The 21,977-nt window shown below is 41.0% G+C and overlaps 1 protein-coding gene across 3 annotated transcripts in view; it reads left to right on the forward strand.

Annotated features, from left to right (window-relative positions):
• Nucleotides 1–4,413: 4,413 nt before the first annotated feature.
• Nucleotides 4,414–21,977, forward strand: part of znf423 (zinc finger protein 423) — a 149,045-nt gene continuing 131,481 nt past the window's right edge. Inside the window, exon 1 of one of the 3 annotated variants that reach the window (XM_026287422.1) lies at nucleotides 4,414–5,622. In XM_026287422.1, coding sequence (XP_026143207.1) covers nucleotides 5,583–5,622 — 40 coding nt within the window. In that variant the 5' untranslated portion in view covers nucleotides 4,414–5,582. The remainder of the gene's footprint in view (nucleotides 5,623–21,977) is intronic. The other 2 variants (XM_026287419.1, XM_026287420.1) reach the window with 2 other exon arrangements.

Consider the following 21,977-nt stretch of genomic DNA (forward strand, 5'->3'; position numbering starts at 1 on the left):
CTTGCAGAGCGTAGCTACTGTTCCTAGTGCAATTTCATAATAATAGGAATCTGTATTTGTGAAGTTAGATCGTGCACATCCTCCAATTTGGGATAATATTGCTTTCAGACGATATAATGTTTGTGTTTAAGGACAAATATAGATAAATGTAAATTGCACAACAAATATAGAAATAAGCTAGATATTTTAAAGACATAAATCACGGTAGAACAGTAAATGCTGCTCAAGTGAGATTTAAATATATATTTCAAGAGAATGAATGCCCTGGTTTTAAAAGCTATGTCACTTTTCAAAGCAACTCATTACATGGACTGTTTCTTGTCCACAGTCTCCTTCAAACTGCTAAGATTTCACATAAATGTTTCTTTGGCCTTGTGTGAGAACAACATTAGTTGAGGATGAATCTGTCATGTGTGTATACAGTATACACTGCATGTAAATCCTAATGGCAAACACTGTTAGCAAATGTGTGTATGTCTTTTGCAGGGCATGTTTTACAGCTGTTTGTCTCTCCACTCTGATCACAGACACTCGACCGCAGCTGTGAAGTATCCATCACGTCTCAAAGTAATGGAGGCCCGGTTCTGCTTCATTTCACCAGCTGGGAGGTGTTGATTGGGCCTTTTTTGGGTAAGTGAGCAAAAAACGGCTCCACTAAAGCTGATAAATGCAATAGGAGACGGACGGATTACCAGTCAAACGGAGTGAAACCAGCTTTTGCTGTTACGGAGGCAAAGACATGCCTCATTTGTGTCCCACGACATGCGATTCAGTTACTGTTACATTTCCGCAATCACACAGAATCACTTTTTCTCTCTTTTTCCCCCCACAGAGACACACACTTGCCATTCCAGCACAACTGGATATCAATCAAAATGTATCACTATGAATATTCTTGGCATTATTGTGTTAGAATTCACAGATACCCAGGTCGTCTCTAAACGCAATGTGCTTCTTTGTTAGGACAGCACCACACTGAGCTCCTGTATGCTGCTGTGAGTGAGATCTTCATTAGAAACCTTGAGCCCTTCACCAGGATCTGTGCCAGGTACTCGGTCTAACAGCCAAACATGTTGATAATTAAACCCCTGTAATCGAGAGGTGTTATCACAACAATTAACAGCAAAAATGTGAGGGTATGAGCGAGAGTCTCAGAACGTGTGGCTTTGTACGCAGTTCTTCCCTTTTTTTATTTCATGGAAAGGTTTTACCTTCACTCGAATCCTTCGGCTATTTGTTTAAGTGCCGAATTATCAGTGCGTTTTTGTTTTCAGTGTACATTTTGCATAATATTCCTCTATCAAACCATCTTGAGAGGGATTTGATGTGGGGAGAAAGCGTACGAAAACATAATTTCTCTTCCCGTCTTTTTTCCTGAAAGCACATTTGTCTCTCTCCTACATTCCCTAATTCTCCCGACGTGTTCCGACCGCTCTCTTTTTTCCCCTCTCCCTCCCCAAAGTTGGCTTCCTCTGCCCTCGTTCCTAGGCATCAGCTGAAGACCCAGCAAGGCCCCCATACACAATGAGCTTTAATTGGGTTAAGTTTGTCCGCCACAGATAACATTTCTCTTTCTGTGGAGAATAAAACAAATTGCTGGCACTAATGGCACTGTTTAATGTAGCTCTTTTTATTATGGATGGAGGAAATTAGGAGGAGACTCCCAGCAGAGAGCTGATGTCGTGGGAGTGAGTGCATTGTTGCAGCTCATCAGAAAAGCGTTTTTGCTGGAGCGCCGGCCTCCTCGCCGCCGTTGCTCATCTCTCTCTCACTTAGCCCTTTCAATGTGCCCTTTTGAAAACACGGTCATATACCTGAGAATTGGAGCGTTAAAGCATATAGCATGTGCGATTTGACGTGATCGGGCCCCGAGTTTGGCGCCATGTGTTCCGAACCTGTTCTCCGTCCGCTGTTTTTTATGCTTTAATGCCCTAAGTCCATAAAGCTGGTGTTTCTTTGTGTAACTCTGGGGCAAGAGCCAGGCAAACGGGGGCTGGAGGGGGGCTTGTTATTGAGGTTTTGGCACAAGACACGGTAAGCCTAAAAGCCTGAAATTTGTTCTGCATTGCTTTCGTTTTTCTGAAGAGGGTCCCCCTTTTTCAAGTCACATGTCTCACTGCAGCAAGCTAATGGGATGTGAGCACAGATGCACACCCCGGCATTTAACACGCCAACACCTGAGAGTGTTTGGAAGACAATCAGCAGTAAAAATGTAATGTTCAATCTGGATTTTTATGGTGGCTAATCAGGACTGATGAAGTAGAGGGTACATTAAAGTGCAGCCGAGCGGTCAGCCCCAATCTGCGTTCCTGCTCTCCACCTCTCCCTCGTGTGGCCATGTGCACTCGGCATCAGCACGGCTGTCTGGGTCTGGGGTCACTGTAACAAACAAAACGTGCTGTTTTAAGCGCCGCGCTGTCCTAATATGGACAATTAGTGCTGTACGGCTGCATATTTTAGCAATCCTATATTTTGCTGATGTACACGTTGAGACAATTAAAAGCTTCTGGCAATGCTTTCCTGACAATTTTTTGCTTTCATAATAGATTTTATCAGGTCAGGTCAATGCAGCTTGGTCCCGAAAGTAAAACCCGAATCGAAGGAGGCTAATAAAATGACTCATTTTTTTGGCTCTGCTTCAGATCCATTAACCACAAAAGCATTTGTATTTTAAACCTCCTCGTACAGATTGACAGAAGTGACACCGTGAGCGTGTGCCTCTCCTGTACTTTGTTAACGAGACAAAAGACTGTTGGCTTTGCAGTATTTAAATCAGTTATGTCTAATTATTTCATACAAAAATAGCCTATCTAGGGCAAAGCCAATGAGATGTAACATTGTCTGTGGAGGGGGGACCTGGAGGAGTTGGCGTGAGTTCAGCTGAACAGAACAGAACAGAGAGAATACGCTGTAGGCAACATAAATATAACATGAACTCTCCAGGCTTGTGACAGTACAATGGGGGAGTGTTTAAGGGTGCTTTCTGGGTCCACACTGTCCAATGGATGATAGTCGCATAAGAATAGCAGCATACCTGGGTATGGTGAGAGAGGAGACGGATGAGAGAAAGGACAAAACGCTGTTTAGCTCTTGCTAAATTTTGAATAATGTAAGGGCATCAATCTACCACCATCCCTGCTGCACGAAGGAAAATACTAGCCAACACTGAGGCCATCTGAATTCAGTTAGCAGTGAAATTAAGTGTTGCAAATGCCTCCGTCCTTATAATATCCAATGAGAGATTTGCTTCCTCTTGTAAACGTTCAATATTTTTCAAATCGCATGCAGTCATCCAAGCTCAAAAAATGTATTTGCCACTCATTAAAATCGTCCTAAAATAGCAACAGCGTCTATTGCAAACCGGACCACCGCATTTGCAGTTCACACCTCTTTTTCTCCAGCGTCTTAATTAATTTCATCCACATGTCTTGTAAGTCTTATTCTGAACTGTTCATTGTGGCACAAGAAAAAAGCAAATCCGTAAAAAGATGACAGAGGGTGTAATCGCGTGCTATGTGATTTCACAATGCCACTCTTTCAAACCATTCAAGTCTCGGCTGTCCTTGACCATTAAGGGGCTTGTAATGTGGGTTATTTTCTTCCTTTGAATTTATCTGAGGAAAAGGGACCACTGCGGTGAGCTTTCGCCCCTTCGTGCCAGCGGACTCTCTCTCTGGGACACCAGAAGCACATTTAAATGCGGTCTCCAAGCGTGCGCTCAGACAAGACAAGAGGGGCCCCGGTTCTCCGTGGGGGGTCAGTTTTAAAGGCCGCTCCGTGGCTCCGTGGGGTGCCTGGCTCAATCTGCAGGATATCCCACTGACCAAGACAGGGTGCCCACCATGTTATCCATGACAACGGCTGAGTAGCTCCGGCGCGCCGCGTGTGATTTTGACCATTTCTTAGGTTGATTTTTGCACAAATGATCCTCATTCTGTGACTGCGCTTCGGCAGCACACGCAGACCGCCAGACAGACGCTGTGGGGACTAAAATTACTGTCGAAAAGGCCTAATTCTGCCAAAAGGAACGCAACAAGGATCCTAGAAAAAGGGGTTAAAAGTTAATTAAAACATATCCCATAATACCAATGAAAATAAAACAACACATCTGATAATATAAAACATTATTTGTATATGCAGATCTTTTTTTTTTTTAAATGCATGCACTTGATGATGCAAAAGCTAAACTCTTTTTTTTTACTCCTTCAAAGAGAAATTACTAATATAATCTGTTTACTCACCCTGTTGTTGTTTTTGTAAAACTTTCTTTTTCTCAGTCACCATTCACTTTCATTGTAAATGATAGTAAATGGTGACTGAGGCTGTCATACCTTAACATACAGCCTTACATCTTTTGTGTTGAGCAGTAGGAAGAAAGAAAGTCAAACCTGTTAGGACCAACGTGAGGGTGAGTAAATGATGAAACTGTTTTTATTTTTGGCTGAGCTGAACTATCCCTTTAAATCGTAAATCTTAATCGTTTGAACGCAGATAAACGTGTTGCAAAGGCGACGTAGAAATGATAAATGTTCAAAACAAACTCCCCAAATAGTCAAAGTGTCATCGTGTTCAATCGTCAGTTAAACGCTGGAGTTAACCCGAGACGATGGCACCGGTACAAGGAGCGCACAAAGCGAATCCAGTCCGTCTTTTTTCTTGCACGCTGCAGAGTTTCCTCGTCGCTCCGTGTTTTGGCCCCGATCCGTGCTCCAAGTTAAGCTGTAGTTTCCATGGCTGACCATGGTTTGGTGCTGTTGGCTCTCTCTGTCTGCTCAACCCAGGCTGTGCGGAGCTCCCTGCGGGATCAGAGCGCTCCCCCGCCGGGACCCTACTCTCACATCCTCCTGCTGGGACACGGCTACATTTCCAGCCAAGCCTGGCTTTATTATGTGTGTCTGCGCTGCAGCCCCGCCAGCAGTCGGATCGGGAGGCGGAGGGAAGACCAGAGTCAGGACAAAGAAAAAGGGAGAGAGAGGCTAGCGACTAGAAATATTTACGGCTTTTAGAACGATAAACAAGAAGAAGAAAAATCCCCTCAGGTAAAAATGCTGCGTAAAATGCCATTGAGAGTGGCACCTTCGGAAAAATAACAGCGAAGGAGGACGGCTCGGCGGGATCACAACGAAAAGAGACAGTTGCGACAACTGCAGAAAGGAGGAAAAACATTGCGAATCAATTCCGAAACACAAGCGAAGTGGCTTTTGCACGTTATCGGCAAGTATTGGCACCTCTCGCCACTGATCAGGTGTAATTTGGGCACGCTCCGCTTCTTCAAACTCTGAGCGCGCGTGCCCGCTCCGCCGTTACGGAGGAACAAAAGAGCGTTCGCTTCTCGAGCACGGGAAAAGCCGCAAGTTATTAGTCAAATCTACAGGTTGGAGAAGTTCAATCATTGGAATATCAATTTCCATTGCCGTACTCTCTCTTCCTTTGAACGCTTCTGGACTAGCGAGACCGAAGTTGCCGCATTGCAACAGGCAAAGTGAAGAAATCTCCCAAGTCTCAGCGCGTGACCTGTCAATATTTCTCGGAGAGGACAAGATACCCGTTAAAGAAAGTAAAATATTGTTGTTACCACGGAGATGTCTAGACGCAAGCAGGCCAAACCGCGCTCCGTTAAAGGTAAGCGTTTTATGTTGGTTATACGAGAGGGAACAACTCACACGACCAATGAACTTTCGTGGCTAAAACTGGCGGGGATTGTGAAATTCATCTATTTAATGCGTTTGCTTTAAGAAGTGACATTATGTTCAGAGGCTTTAAGCAGGATTTTTGACATAGAAAGATAATTAGGAAATGAAACTCTTTTATTTTGATGCCAGGTGCCACCAGGTCTTGTGGTTGACAGTACAAGTTATCTCTTATAGGGAAGGTGCTGTACCTGAACGATGTTTTTTTTTTGGTTATTAATTAATATTATTAGTATTTTAAATGGCATTTAAACAATTTTATTTATTTTTTTGTAAATAAACAACATCACTTTATACTCTTAAGTATTATTATGTAAATTTTTTTAATTATACAATTTTATTTTCATTTGTTTTAAATATTTAAATTATTAATAATACTGCTACTGCTCATAAAATAGACCTTTAAATAAGTGTATTCCCATTTTGTCCTTTTTGTGGAAATCTTAAGTATTCTGAGATGTTCAATTTAGAAACCCCTCTCTCAGTCTGTAGTAGTATTGTGAATGGTATTTGATTCTCTATACAGATCTCATTTTGGTGTTTTTTCCCCCCTCTTTGCTGTTTATTGTCTTGAATTTATTCCTGGTTGTGACTTTGACATGGCAGAATCAGTCACACACAGTCTCATCTCATTCACGCCCCTCCTACAAGACCCAACACTCTCAGGCAGGTGAATTTAGGAGCAATGAGGCCTGCTGCTATTTTGTCTTGTCCATCAGCAATGTGCGGCAGATATTGTGCTGCCGGTCGAGACATCACTTGGCACCCTCACCCCAATAGAAACCAGATGGGCTTTTGGGTGGCCATGTGGCCCATATTAGTACCCCCTCCCCCAAATAATAACCAGTTTTTTGTTTTAATTAACGGCCGCAATCTGCAGAGGTTCATTAAGAGAGAAGAAAATGGTCGTAAGTTTACATAGAGTGTGAGAGGATAATATTCATGGCGGCTGAACTGGAAATACAACGTGTTAAGAATCGGTTATTGTCATAGATATTTAACATTGACAGAGCCTGCTGAGTGCAGATCAATCCTAAACAACGTTGTTGAGTTGTTTAGGAGAGCTAGAGATGAGAGCGAGAGCAGTCTTTTTGAACCTGTAATCAATAACATAATATTTTTTTTATTTTGACCAGTTTTTATTTTCTACATGCATGAAGTGATATGTTATGCAAGTAAATATGCATCATCTTTTTTTTCTCCCTTATAATTAACCAATAATGTTTTTTTGTTCCGTTTCTTTTTTTTTTTTAAGGCAATTGCAAATCAAATGTTTTGTTGTATTGCAACAAATACTATTGCAGTTTTCTATCGAGTATGCATTGGCCTGCTGCAGCACAGAGGTTTGGGGGGTAAACAGTGATTGTATTGACTCAGCGATGCACGTCAATCAGAGGCCAATTAAATATGTAAGCAAGGCTCGCTCAGTCCCTATCTCAGTCCAGCACCTTTATCTTTGATTGCTATGCTTGGAGATTAGAAGGGCACCAACAATATGTCTGAGTGTGGTATGCACAAAATCATTCATGTTTTTTTTTTCTGTCCCGGTGTCTTGTGTATTGGCTCGCTCTTCCAGAGGTTACGCTTGTTTGTCATTAATTTCTGCTTTGATATCTCCAAATCTGCAGGTGTTGTAGCTGTAGAAAAACATATGCAGGAACATAGAGAGGGGGGGGTTCCTCAAAAAAGCATTGCCCATTGTCACGTTAGACCAGGTATTATTTTCCCGTAAAGGGAGTCATGCTCTCACATCACATCACATTAGAAACTGTGATTGCCAGTGTTATTCGCGTGCACGAGCGAGCGAGAGAGAGATTATTTCGAGAGGAAAAAGACAGCGAGCATTTGTCAGAGGGGGAGAGGGAGCTGCGCTTATCAAAATATTATTTCTCTCAATTAATCCCTTTTTAATGTGTGTCTATGCACTGGATGCTCGGCTGTGGCATTCCTGTTTCATATCTCCACCGTCCCCATGAGTGTTTCATGCATTATGTAGCGATGATTATTACTTAATTACACATTAATAAATCCCCTTCATTTGCAGGACATTAAGAGGGGGATGAATGCACACAACAGGAAGGGAGACAGTGAGGGCACTTATTTCAGTTTTTTCAGTGTTGTTTACAGTCAGTTGAATCGATTTGGACATTTTATTCTACGAAAGGGAGAAAACATTCGAGTAATGCTCATCTGAAACTCGCTGAGAATGAAATCTTATGGCATTATTCCCCCCTCTCCCCACCGACACTAGGGTCTTTTTGGGGAACGTGGATTGGTTTGTACCTGGTTTCGAAATGTCTTTGAGGAATGCATTTAGCTTTTCCTGCAGAATACGTATCCTTTAGCAAGGGTTTCGATAGGGAATTGGGTAATTACTCGCTGTTTTGAATGTAAATTTTCAGACGTGCATTTCAACAACTGAGGGACTGTGGGAAGGAAGGGATTTTCATATTTAGATACATAAAACAACGAGTTGTTTTTGCTGGGACATCTAGATAGCAAATAAAGTAAAATGCAATTTTCTAGTAATTTTGTAGATTTCTAAAGTAAGGGTTGAAGTTGCAGTTTTTTTCCGTCTATAAAGAACACTGCTGATTTTCTGTTGTGTGATTTCAGTGATATTAGTTATCACTTACACTTATCCTTGCACTTTTTTTTTCTATGGGAGCTGTGTTACATGTTAGATGATAAGGAAAGAGGCAATGAAGCTGTAATTTGCGGTTGTGTTGATCTTTTTTGGTGTGTTTATGTAGCGGTATCTCATCTTTTTACTTTCCTGCTTTTCTGGAACCATCTGCTTTTAACATTAAATGGCTTTTTTTTACTGTCACCTAGACTTTTGGCAATGGCGCAGAAGTTTCATTGGTCAGTGGGCTGTTGTAAAACACTGAAGTGAGTTACCATAGGGCTGCAGAGCCACAAATGAAGTGATCGGGGAACGAGATCCCCCAGTGTTCTTATGCATCCACATTGGTATTTTTCATTTTGTGCTTTGATTGGTGTGCTGTTTTCATTTTTTTTTATGCACCTAATCACTCTATCGCATCTGTTGCACATTTTCAAATGATGGTTCATTGAGAATAATAGATTGAATTTATTTTTAGTAAATGTTTCCTTTCAGTTTTCTGTTGTAGTGCCTGAAACATTTGTAATTTATTTTCCTAATTATGGGTTTAATTAAACATATTTTTATATTTTGTTTTTTTTTTATGTGAGCTTTTAAAGAAATGACAATAATAATCTGAAATTGAGAAAGCATTTGTTTCAGTTCTAAACTGTTTATGTGAAGAGTGTAGTGTTTATTTTGTGTGTGTGTGTGTGTTGACTGTTAGAGGGTGTGATTTTGAGGTAATGGGAGATGAACCACAAAATTGATTTTTATGCTCTTGCTTTTTTTGTTTTCATTGACTTCACAGCATGAACAATTAGTTAAACAACTCTAAAAGTATTTCATCAGAACCAGGAAAAAAAAAACATAATTGCGCACAGTTTGACAGCAGTTGAGGTCTTTTTTAATGGCTTTCTTTGGGTGTTGATGCGACTGGTATCATTATATTAAGAGGCATGCTTTTCTTCCATTCTGTAACTTTCTTTTCAACTCAAATCATTATACCTTTCCGTATCTCAAAGCAGTGACCCCTATTGGTGTGGAGATCATGGCGTAATTCATCTGGTCTGTGATGGGAGGAGAAGGCGGGTGGGTTTGGATGTGGGTTTCTCCCCGGTGGGCAGTGTGTCTGCCAGTGACAACTCCTTATCAGCAGCCTGCCTGCTAGTTTTGTGGGGAAGAATCTGTCTTAATGTAAGAGCTCATTCGTAGACTCTGCCATGGTACAGGCTTAGCCACATGCTTTATCAGAAGGCCTGGGCTCAGTGGCCCGGAACCGGCGCTCACTGCGGACCCGCTCCATGCCACGCTTCACTTCTAAAGAGAAGGCGTCGCTCTGACGCCCGCTGTTATTAATTCTGTTTGTGTGGTTGGCATTCCCTGCGCCCCGTTCTTCCTTCCCCACCAAGCCTGCCAGCCAAGGCTCCCCTGTCAGACCTTCCCGGAGGATCACGGCCGTTCTAAGATGCTGCGCTCTGGAACCCGGATTGGGCTGCTGCGGAGGGCAGATTAAAACGTGCTGGAACAACGCACCGAGAAAGCGCCTCTCAAAGCTGCTCGTACCCATGTAGATTAAACATGGCAGCCATTTTCACCAAGTCCACAGAGAACATCGGAGACTTTTGTCTAGAAAGCACGTCTCAATACGTCTTCAAAGTATTCTTTTACATTTAGAAAATGAAGTTTGGTGACCTAGAATAGCAATTTGAGTGACGTTTCATACCGTAAGGCTCGTTTTATAATTTGGGCCTGTCAGACCGTCAATGTTATGAGATGGGGAGTGGGTTATTACTGCTCAAAAGTTTGGGGTCAGTAAGACTATTAAAAAAAATAAAATGATAATTATTATATTTTATCCAGCAAGAACACATTTGGTAGGAAAAATGGCAGTAAAGACATCTTTAATTGTAAGATTTCTATTTTAGATATATGCTGTTCTTTTTAAATTTAGTAATAGCTTTTCATAGCTGCTGAGAATTCAGCTTTGCTATCACAGGAATAAATTACATTTTCAAACATTTTAAAATATTATTTTTGATTATTATAAATGTTGCTTGTTTGAGCAAAAGATACTTCACTGATCTCAAAAGTTTTTATGTCAAGTAGTATTTGTCTGTGTGTAAATGACACTTCCTGATATTCAAAGAAGCATTAAGGCTCTCTCGCTACTCTTTCTCCTCTCCGGGTGGCTGCTCTACGACCCTGCCCCGTCTCGCTGGGCTGTACATTAAACATAAGGAAAGGGGGCAATTAAGCCCACTCTCTTCACCTGGCTGATGCATATATTTATTGGCCTGTCTCCCTGCTGGACAGGCTTCAGGCCCTGGTCTGAGCTTTTTGGGGTGGTGATTGAAGGGCTGCAGAGGTCATTAATGAGGAGTGCTGGTGCTGGTTTGACCCCTGCTGTGCCCCCCAGAGTCCCCTCTGACCCTTCACCAGGTCATCTGGTCTCCCATGGCAGAGCGCTAAGGGAGCCTTCCTAGACCAGTGAAGGACTGGTATAGCTGGAGGTGAAATGTTTCTCTCTCTCTCTCTCTGTGTGTGTGTGTGTGTGTGTGTGTGTGCATGCATGTGCCCACGCACTGAGAAATCTCTTGAAGGCTTGTGGCTCTCTCCAGAGCTGAACCTATCGATTTCACAAGGCCTAAAAAAGTTTTCTAGCAGCAAGAACAAAACCGCTAAAACAAAGATACGCTTACAGAGTTGAGTAGCCTTGCCCTTTCAAACACAGATGGAGTTTGACACCTCAAAGCAAAACTTTTGAGTAATTTGCAGAGTTCATCCAATGTCAGAATGTCTGGCTATACCTTGTTTCAGATCTTCAAGACAATTACGCTGGCGAATAAAGAGGCGTAATTAATTTTGCAGAAAGATAAAAGACGACTCTGACCCTTCACTTATCAATTAAAGTAACTAGTTTTAAAAACCCAGTCATGGAAAATGATAGCAAAGCGACGATTGTCAGTCTGCGATTTAGTCACGGGCAGATTATGTGTGCGAACCACGGGTTTCTGATTTGGGTTAGTAATGCCTTGATAAATTGATTTTAATGCGTGAAGCTTCTTCGCTTTATCCTGAGGCTAGTCTGGAACCTAGCATAGAAGCCTTTTTGGCTTAGAAAGAATTAGCCCCTCATTGTAAAAGACCCTCGGTTCTGCTAGCCTGCCTGACTCCAGAGAATGACGAGCCCTTGATCCTGGAGTCAGACGTGTTTTCCTTATTTTTCTTCATTTAATTCCCCGTCAAACAGCAAGCCCCCCCCCCACCTTTCCCGCAAAGCCGGGGATAATAACCCGTGCAAACAGCGGGGCTATACTGAAGAAACAATTAAAGTCGCTCTTCGTTCAAGAGCGCTTACACACACATACGCTCACAAAGGGAGAATAAAGGGGAGGGGAGACAAGAAAAAAGCGGAATAATGACATTTACAAAACAGCCGTTGTTCTACGATGTGTTCATTTGTTGGTTAAAAGTCAGGTTTTTCCATTGTGTGCAGTTCACTTAGCGTGTGTGCTTTATAGGAGGGCTGCTCCTGGATTCAAGAAGTTCCCAGAGGAACTGAATGAGGCAAAGAGTGATTATTACGCTCTCCTCTCCGACTTCTCTCCGTTCACCTCATCTCACCTCACTTCTTCTCACCCTTCTGCCTGAGTGTACAAGCTCAAGGTTAGAGAAATTAATATTAAAATAAATTGATATTGTATCATTATTTTTGTATAAAAAATATGAACTTTTCTTTTTTATAAATCAATATATAATACAAAACTTATGCAAAACAATCCATGGAGCGAGTCATATTTTCTGATCATAATATGATCTGATCATAAGTGGTGAACAAAATTAGTGTTGCAGTGAGTCATGCAAGTAAATGAAAGTCCAGTGGCACTTCATGTCAAAAAAAGATGTTTAAAGTAACAAGAAAATGGTGAAAATGGATGATTTAGACTCAAACCTGTGGCCCTGAGTGCACAACGGCTCTTACGTGTCGCAAACACGTGCGTCACCCACTGCCCCATGACTCTCACAGGTTTGTTATTTCTAAAATTAGCAATGTTTTAGATGGTTGTTAGAGTATGTGAAAGTTTTATGGTGCTTATCTGGGAGTGTTGTGTCAAGAGAGATGACTCGGGCCACATTTATGGAGGTGTGTAGAAGCAAATTCACATTTACCTCTCTGCCAGCACACACACGACGGATCTGCATTTCAGTGCGGCTGACATGTGTATGTTTGTGTTCGAGCACTGCCAGAGAGACAGAATTCACTCCAAACTGTGTCAAAACGCTCGCCATATCCAAACCAAATCAGTTAACCTTATGTTATATCTCGTCGGCTTAGTCCCCAGGTAAAGTTCTCCATGCTACAGCCACAGCGTGTATTTAATCATCCATCTGCCGGCGCGCAGACATGTGTGTTTGTGTGTGTGTGTATGTTGTGGGCTGCTCTGATAGGTGTGTATCGTTGTTGTTGTGGTTGAACATGATGGGGAAGAGAGTCTCTTTCAGCTACTGGAAAAAAAATAAAAAATCCAGGGCCAAGAGAAATGTGCAGAAATTATTAACCATCCACACACTCGCGCTCCCAATTCTTCTTTATTCTTTCTTTCCTGCTCAGCTTCTCTCGCCTAATAAATGCTTCATGTCACCATCAAACAGGGCCCGACTTGCTCCAGGAGAGGCAGAGAGAGGGAGCGGAAAGAAAGAGAATTGGAGATCGCGGGGCGTGGGGATTGTGTACTGTGGGGCCTTAGTGTTGATGGATGGATGGATAGATGGATGGGTGGATGGACAGATGTTAAAAATGTAAAGTTTTGACCTGTTCTGTAGTGATGGGCAGGGGACCAGGCTGTCCGATTCTCTTTCTTCCATCTGGATCCAGCTCGATCATTAAACTCTGATAAAATCCAATATCAGAGGTTTTGCACCACACTGTCTTAAGGCATAGTGTAAGACTCAATACTTTACACATTGGTACTGGAGTAATCAATCCGTAATTGGTTGGAACACTTTAGTCCATGTATGCCGCGCTCATTAAGTGTTATTTTATGGCTTTTTTTATTGACAGTAACAGAAGTAACAATGTGTTACATAATCACAATTAGCACATTTTCCATACAGTAGAAGTCAATGGCTACGTCAGCTGTTTGGATACCAATGTTTTACTAAATATTCTGTTTGGTGTTCAAAAAAAGAAAGCAATTCCTAGAGGTTTGGAATGATATTAGGGTGAGTAAATGATGACAGAATTTTCATTTTTGGGTGAACTATTCCTTTAATTTATTGTCTAACAAATGAAAAACTCTCCCTTCCTCATAATGTACAAGTGCTTTTCATTAAAAGTATTTTGTGTTGCATAATAACACTAACTTTTCATAAGTAACTAGTATAATTAAATCTCTACATATTTAATTAACCATAATTTGCACTAAATGTATGCCATCTATTTATATAATTTAAATAAATTGGATTTAATATAATGTTCTACATTAGAAATGATTTAGTCTATTTGTTTAGTAACTCTCAGTAGGAAATAATAGTGAAACTTTACTTTTAAAAGTATTGTTCACCAGCACAGCTTGTGTGTATTTATCAAGGTTTTTGAAACCGAGTTCTTTAAAAAATTCTCATATATTGGAAATAAAGTTACTTGAGTTCAAGGACTGACACACACACTTTCTTTCTATATCTTGTGGTCATGTTCCATAATAAGGGTCGCTGTAAGTGTGAGTAGAGTTCATTTAATAAGAACCCCTCCCACAGTAACCCCATACACAAACAAACATGCACTGGCATGGTCTCCGGCGGGCTAAACAAACAGTAGAAGGGTCTCAGAAGGAGCGTGATTGCAGAGTTAATCTGTCCTCTAGTGATGCAGGCCGGCCGCAAAGCTCCTTCAGAGAGGGGACACATTGTAATGCCTAATCAAGTCTGTATCAAACTAAATAATGCTGTAGCGTGAAATTGGAAGCCGAAGTCAAAAAGCACTCCCCAGCCTGTACTACAGGATAAGGCAATTAAGACTCTCTCGCTCTCTTTTTCTCTCTGTCATTCTTCCTGTCTCCTGAGCAGTCAGGCTGTACTCTTACATCTTTGTGTGGAACAGCCCAGTTCTCTTTCTCCCTCCTGTTCGGTTGATGGTATTGTTGGTGGTGTACTGGGACCATCTATTTCTGGAGGGTCCCGAAGCGTTGTGATCCAGGGAGGCCATCCTCCTCCTAGGTCAGGGGCATTCGGCACGGGGCCCTCCACCTGCCAGGGGGTGTAAAGCAGGCATTTTGTTCGTTTTGTCTCCTCGAGTACTCTACAGATAAATCAATGGAGTACTTGGGGATCTGCGCTGATGTGCATTGTTGGTCTATGAGCAAATGCGTCAGAAGGATGTCTTTAGCAAAATGCTATGCTGTTTGCCATTGCCCACATGCCATGTCAAGTTAAAATGCTTCTTTAAAATATACTTTTTTTGTTGTTGTAAAAAACACATCACAATACCCCTGTATTGTGTTCTGTTTAGTTGCTCACCATCTGGATGAGTGGAAACATCCCAATTCTTGCAATTTTGCAATGCAGCCTTGGACTAAGTCGATGTCTACAGATATTTCCTTTCTAATTTGAGGAAGTCCAAAGATCTAATGGTGAATATTTCGAACTGTATATTTTCAATTTGATGGGACACCAATATATTTGCACCAAAATGTAATTTTTCATCACTCACTTACCCTCATATCACTCCATAACTGTATGACTTACTTCCTTTTGTGGCTCTTAAAAACATGGGTCACAATATGTTAAAAAGTTTTTTGTCCATGCAGTGGAACTAAATGGGGTACAATGTTTTCTCCTCCTTCAAAAAAGTCTGCTTTTTGTGTTTCTCGGAAGAAAGTCAATCATACAGGCTCGGAAAGATATAAGGTGAGTAAAAGACTGAAGTTAAAGACAGAAATTTCATATTTGGGTCAACTATTCCTTTAAGTTTTAGATGCTAATTAAGGCTTAACACCCTTAATAAGGTGTTTATTAGCATTAATATAATATTTAGAGATTTTAAGGGCAACTCTTATAAGCTTTTAAGAAACGAACAAGATCTGGTTAAGCCCAAAATATTTGACAGTATATCAACCCACGCAAAACTGATTTAATGATATTCAGGATTGAGAATGCTGACTCTTCTCTTAAAGGGGTCATGAAATGAGAAACCAAATTTGCCTTGATCTTTTGGAATAAAAGAGGTCTTTGTACCATTAAAACTTCCTGCAAGTTTCATAGCTTAAGACGTCCTCCCCATTATAAACAAGCTATTTATTTAATCAAGCTCTAAATACAGCTCGTTCTGGATCCATGGTAAGAAGTGACGTCACGGTGCGAAGTGACGTTCCAACCATTTGCATATGACCGTCTCCAGCACAAGACAACTACGCTCATTTCGGATCGTTGTCGAGCCGCGCACCTCACAAGTTTTCAGTCGACGGACAGCAAGTGGGTCTGTGTACAGGAAAATTACAATGCCATGCAGATGTGCTGTTCCTGGCTGTGGACAAACAACATCTTTGAATACGCTGCCGAAAGATCCTGACGTCAGGGAAAATGTAGAATTGTCATTTAAGGGTATTTACAATATTACTTTTAATCACTGGCTAATATAAACACATTTGTATAAGAGAATCTTGAAAATATGTCGCCTTTCTAGTAGGCCTACATGTAATAGAAGATTAAAAATGTTGCCTTATCAATGCTGCATCTTCAAATATGGCCTGTGCATGCATTTTTGTCTGTGGTACACCCCATCATTTCATTGAAATTAGGTAAATAATGTTAAACTGTTAGCATATTAAGCTATAGAATAATTATGCAACAATAATCCGTTTTCATCTCGGGTTACAATTTTTTTATTAATTCAAAATAGTTTCACTTTCCATGTGGACACGGGCCGATCCAGTCTTCGTTGTTGTGGTGATGGTTAAATTTCCTCTGATTCCTCATCTGATTCCGGCTCAAACATATAAGGTTTTATCATCGCAAGAGCCATCGCTTCGAATGCATCACCCGCTACTAAACAGTTACGCTCAATCCGCAAATGTTCCGTCAAATGTCGTTAGCCAATCATAACAGTGGGCGTTAACACTGAACTCTTAAAGGGGAAACAACCCAAAAACAGACTGTTTGAATCAAAGGATGAGAAACAGGGTGGGAAAATGTCATAATTCACTACATTTTAAAAGTTTTTTTTTTTTTTTTTTTTTACTATAGTAATACTATAATTGCACCTAGGGGACCATAATAATAAAATAAAAAAACCCATGTCATGACCCCTTTAATTTTCTCTTTTCTTGATTTTTTTTCCCTTCAGATTTCTATTTTTAATTATTTTTAAGAAAATCAGACAATATATATTGTGCACGTGAACCTGAAACAGTTGTTAGACCTTAGTTATTTGCATAAACAGATCTGATTGTATAAAACATGACCGAATATGTACACCTAAACCGCTGATTTATGCACTTTTTTGTGTATAAGGCAGCACAGCAATTTTGTCTTGATCTAATCAATAGAAGGGTCATAAAAATGATAGACGTGCAGGATTTGGCTCACAGGCACAAAAATTGACACAAATTGCTGTCAGATGAACTGCTGAAAATAATGCAGTAACCAGTCAAAGCTGAAAATTTGACTCCTTTATGGCCTGTTTAGATGTAGTTGCTGAATTTGAATTGGTTGTAAAATGTTTTGAAATTTTGAAAGTCCAGTTATGGAATTATTGTGATTGCATGATAGTCCATTGTGGTCACTTTCAAATTCTAATGGCCATTCTAAAGTTGGACGTGTGTGGCAGATTTGGGCTTTGCCATTGCCATCCCCATTGCAGCCGCCCACCCGTCCCGTCCCCGTTTGATGGCATCATGGCAGGAAGAACGTGATTATGGTGCTCTCCCTAGCGAGGAGTGATCTGAACCTCGTGTCACAGTCGCTGACAGCCCCACACAGCCGACGGGATTTAATCACGTCTGCTCTCCCTCCATGTTCTCTCTTTTCCTCATTCGCTTTATATCGCTCAGACTCGGCTTCTCTCTGCCTTCCTCGATCCTTCTCTCTCTCTCTCTCTCTCTCTCTCTCTCTCTCTCTCTCTCAGCACAGGTATATTGGAAACATTTTTCCTCTTGTCTTTGACAGGCGAGACAGATGAAAAACAAATTTCAGATCTGATCTGAGCACCCCTTTAATCTTTGACTATGTTTTCTTCTAGTGAACACCGGAGCTCCGCCGTGCTCTTAACGTGTGTGTGTGTGTGATGCCATTGTGGTTTATGTTTTTCTTGAATCTTTGAGTTGGAGAATGTGCCTGGGTGCGTTTCTAAGCACATTTGTGCCTCTGAGTGTGTGTTTATGAGAGTGAGTGTGTTTAGAGTCAAAGAGTGTCAAGGTAAATATATAAACTTCAGTGTGTTGCACTGTGTTGGAAGGCAGTATTATGGTAAACTGATAAGACCCTGAGTGTATCTTTCACTGCATGTGTGTATGTGTGTAAGAGGGGAATTCAGAGGAAGAAGGAGAGTTGACACTGCACCCAGGGCTTTCCTCAGGAAACGACTGCTGACGGCCTTTAGCCAGAACCTCGCATCGCACGGCCAGGAATGTGCCATGTGTGCGGCGAGGAGGGAGGAGTGTGAGAGACAAAGAATGTGTCTACGTGTGTGACTTTGTGTCTTTTTTTATGTTTGCGTCTTCTTGCTGGTAAATGCTATGATTTGGTCTGGCATCACAGTGGAGGGTGTAATTTCTGGGCCACTAGTGGTGAAAAACAGAATTGAAAATGTAAAGATTAGTTTCAAACAGGTTTTGCAAACACTCCCATTGCCAATCTGCCACTTTTCCAGTGTGTGACCATTTCTTTCTTTCTTTGATTATTCTATTCTATTCTATTCTATTATGCACTATACATTAAGGTAATGTTGCTGTGTTAGGTCATTCAAACAGTATAATTTTTATAACGTTTTACCCACTATAGTCAATTTTGATCATTGAACTCTGATAGGAGAAAGTGTTTTAACATCAAAAAATGTCATTTTTAAGCTGAATAACCTAAATATGTTTTGCTTTCAAGACTTTGACTAAATAGATATTTTCAGATAACTTTAGAGCATGTTGTATTTGTGCTTCTCTGTGCGGCATTTGTTTGTCCGTCTCATCTTCATCTTTCGTCACATCCGTGTTGTGGATCTCTAGTTGGCTCTTGTAAAAACATCAAAGTGCAGCACACCTTAACATATGTGAAGGAGAGACAAAGAAAGAAATAGAGAAAAAGAAAGAAAAAGCATAGAGAAATAGAAAGTACAACTCTATGAGTCTCTTCTGACCCGAGCCGTCCAAGTTCTCCCAAGAGCACAAAAACTCAGGAAGACAACACAAGTGCTCTTGCCATCCTCCCACTCATGTATCTGCTCTCTTTTTTTTTCCCTGTACACAATTTCCTTCTTTTACAGTGTTGACTTCCTGTCCCTTAGTCCTCTAGACTTCATTGCTGAGATTCACTGGTTAGGGTCATATGATGTATATGGATGTGTTATGAACACAAAAAGCGCTGTCTGAAATAAGCAGTCTAAATAACATCAAAATAATTTGTACTTTGTTTATCATTTGTTTGATCTTGAGCCATAGATATTTTTTGAACCATTCATTCATTTTTTCCAGTGCAGTATATTATAAAATTATAATTATTATAACCTTGTTTTTGAATGGCCAGTAAGTGTAGAACTGTGCCCAGTTCCACTATGTGTTTTTAAAGCAAGAGGCTGGACTCTTCTGCATTTTTAGAGTGATGTAGTGGTGAGCCTTCGGTTTGGGTCCAGTCAATCCTCATTGTGTCTCTTTGCCATGTAAGCCCCCCAGCCCCACCTCCCCCCCCAAAGCTTGTTTCTGGCCAGTACTGCTGGTTTGTGTTTTTAAAGCCATTTTATGCAGCGGTGCAGTTTCAGTGCTGATAAAAGTATTTGGTTAATCAGCTTCCCTCGCCGTCCCTCGGCCTAGGTTTGGAGGACAGACTATTGAAGTTGAAGCCCTTGTGGGAAAAGCCCAGGCTGAGAGATTGGCACGGTGCGCTACCAATGTGTGACCTGCGAGATGCAGCTGGCAGCCAATGCGCTCGGATTGCGAGGGTCTGAGGGCGAGGCTGTCAGCTGCGTCCCGTCCAGCAGGAAATGCCTGTACCGCCCTCACGGGCCGGCCTCCAAAACCTGATTGGATACAGTGACCCAGTTGAGCGATAAGGGCCCAGCAAAACTCCCGCTGTCCACGCTTCCGTGCTGCACTCGGGGAATACTCATCCCTGTCACTCCATCTCCGCTGTCATTCCACTGCAACTGGAGTGTGTGTGTGTGTGTGTTTTCAGGGGTGGAGCTGTCACAGAATCAGGCCCGCATTCAGAATAGCCCTGGATACAGGGAAGGAGTGAAAGAGAGACATAGACATATTGAGGAAACGGGCTCCTCCTACTGCTGTCAATGCTGGTGTGTCGGTGACAAATGGCTGCCTGATTGTAAATATTACTTTTTTATACCACATCTCTCGCTGTCAGGATGGCTGCAGTTGTTTAGATGGTGATATTTTGTAGATGTGGAAATCAGCAGGGACCTGGCGATACAATATTGCAGTATATTGATATGCAGAAATATGACTCTTCGTGTTTAGTTTATAATTGCAATTCAAACTTGCAAAAAATCTTTTACTCATTTCTTATTCATTTTCAGAGAGACTGTACTTTTTTCTCCCCAAATTATAGGCAATACATTTTTTTTATAGTATTTATACTAGTGATGGGAAATGATTACAGGTAATCATGATAAATTACATAAAAAATGTTTTTGTTTATATAATGTGTATGTACTGTACTGCTTATATTTATATAAAGACACACACATACAGTATATATTTTGAAAATAGTTGCATGTATATATTTATTCAAATAATTACTATGTAAATATATTTTATATATAATCATTAAATTTTTCTTAAATATATACATGCATGTGTGTATTTATATATACATAATAAATATACAGAGTACACACACACATTATGTTTACAAAACATTTATTTTGGATGTGATTAATTGCGATTAATCATTGCCCAGCACTAATTTATACTTTGAAATGTTATTTGTTTTAAATATTTATTTTAAGTAATAGACTTATGTATAAAGTTATGTTATAAGTTAAGTTATAGACTTGTTTATATTTGTTTTGTATTGATTATAGATTTCAGGTATAGATTTATTTAATGTTTTAGCTGTATATCTAGCTCAATCTGCCTGTGCATGCGTCTTATCTTTTCAGTTACTTTTGGTGGTTAGTCTTTACAACCCCCCCCCCAAAATAAAAAATAAATTAAAAAAAAGAAATAAATAAAACGTGTCCATTTTTGGCTCCACAATACTAGGCTGGCTATTACTAAATGCCTCACTGTACAATACACATCATGCAACATTTGCCAATAAAGCATTATGAGGTAAAATATCACTGTATTTAAAATCGATACTATGAAATATAAATTTGAATAGTTTTTCCCCTCCTCACCTCTAATATTGTATGGCTCTCAGACCTGATGCAGCAGAAATGGTGCAGTAATTTTGCAGCAATGAGCGTTACTACCTGCAGCCATTGCTGTGGTCCTATATTGTGCTTATCGCTGTAGTAAACACACACTAATATCATACAGTGCACTTCAGCACAAGGTATTTGTGTGTGTTTATGTGCTGTAGCCACCGTTTGTGTGTATGTGTGTCCGTTCTCCATGTAGTCGAGTCCCCTCTTTTGAATGGCTTCATACCGCTGTGTCCGGGTATTGATCTTCGGTGGTTTCCTGTGATGTGTGTAGTGCTTACGGGAAAGAGCGTATGTATTTTTATATGCGTACTGGCAGTAGTGAATTGCACCATTCAGAGAGCAGGCCTACGAACGGGGCTCTCTTGGGTGTGTTTGTGCCTGCGTGTGTTTGAGTAAGTGCATGGGCTTCTTTTAGCATGCTTGCCTCTCTCCGATCGTGTGTGTGTGTGTGTGTGTCTGTCTGTTCTGGCTCAGGTACGCCTCCCCCCTCTGTGCTGCAGCAAGATGACGGTGTCTCTGGAGGTCTGCAGGCCAGCGTCTGGAGACACAGCCGTGCGTGTTCCCGTCATTCTCCCTGCTATTAAAAGCTATTAAGCCATGCAGAACAAGTCAGGCTTTTATCTATTATTAATTATCTGGAAATGAAAGACACTCTGCCTCTCCTTCTCCCACTCTCCCTCTCTCCTTCATGGCGAGACTGTTTGTCAGTATAGGATGACCGTTAAGGCGTCATTAACCCAGAAACATGGCAGTGATGGACAGCATGCTGGATCTCTTCATTTATAATGTGTTTTTCTCTGTCCCGGAGAACACGGGTGACATGAAGCCACACATAGCGGCCATTAAATCATCTCCACTGCAGGACTTGCGGGATGCCTCTGATTTTCTTTATTAAATGTTGATTGCCTCGCCTTATGCTTTTTAACACTGGGTTCAGTGGCCGAAAGGGTTCCTATTGACTCAGGCTTGGGTTTATCAGTAGGCCCAGATCTATCTATCCATCCATCCATCCATCGTTCTATCATTCTATCGTTCTGTCTGTCGTTCAAGCTGTCATTCTATCTATATGTTGTTCATTGTATCGTTTGCT

This window comes from Carassius auratus, chromosome 18 (assembly GCF_003368295.1).
Source record: "Carassius auratus strain Wakin chromosome 18, ASM336829v1, whole genome shotgun sequence".
NCBI classification, from domain to species: Eukaryota; Metazoa; Chordata; class Actinopteri; order Cypriniformes; family Cyprinidae; genus Carassius; species Carassius auratus.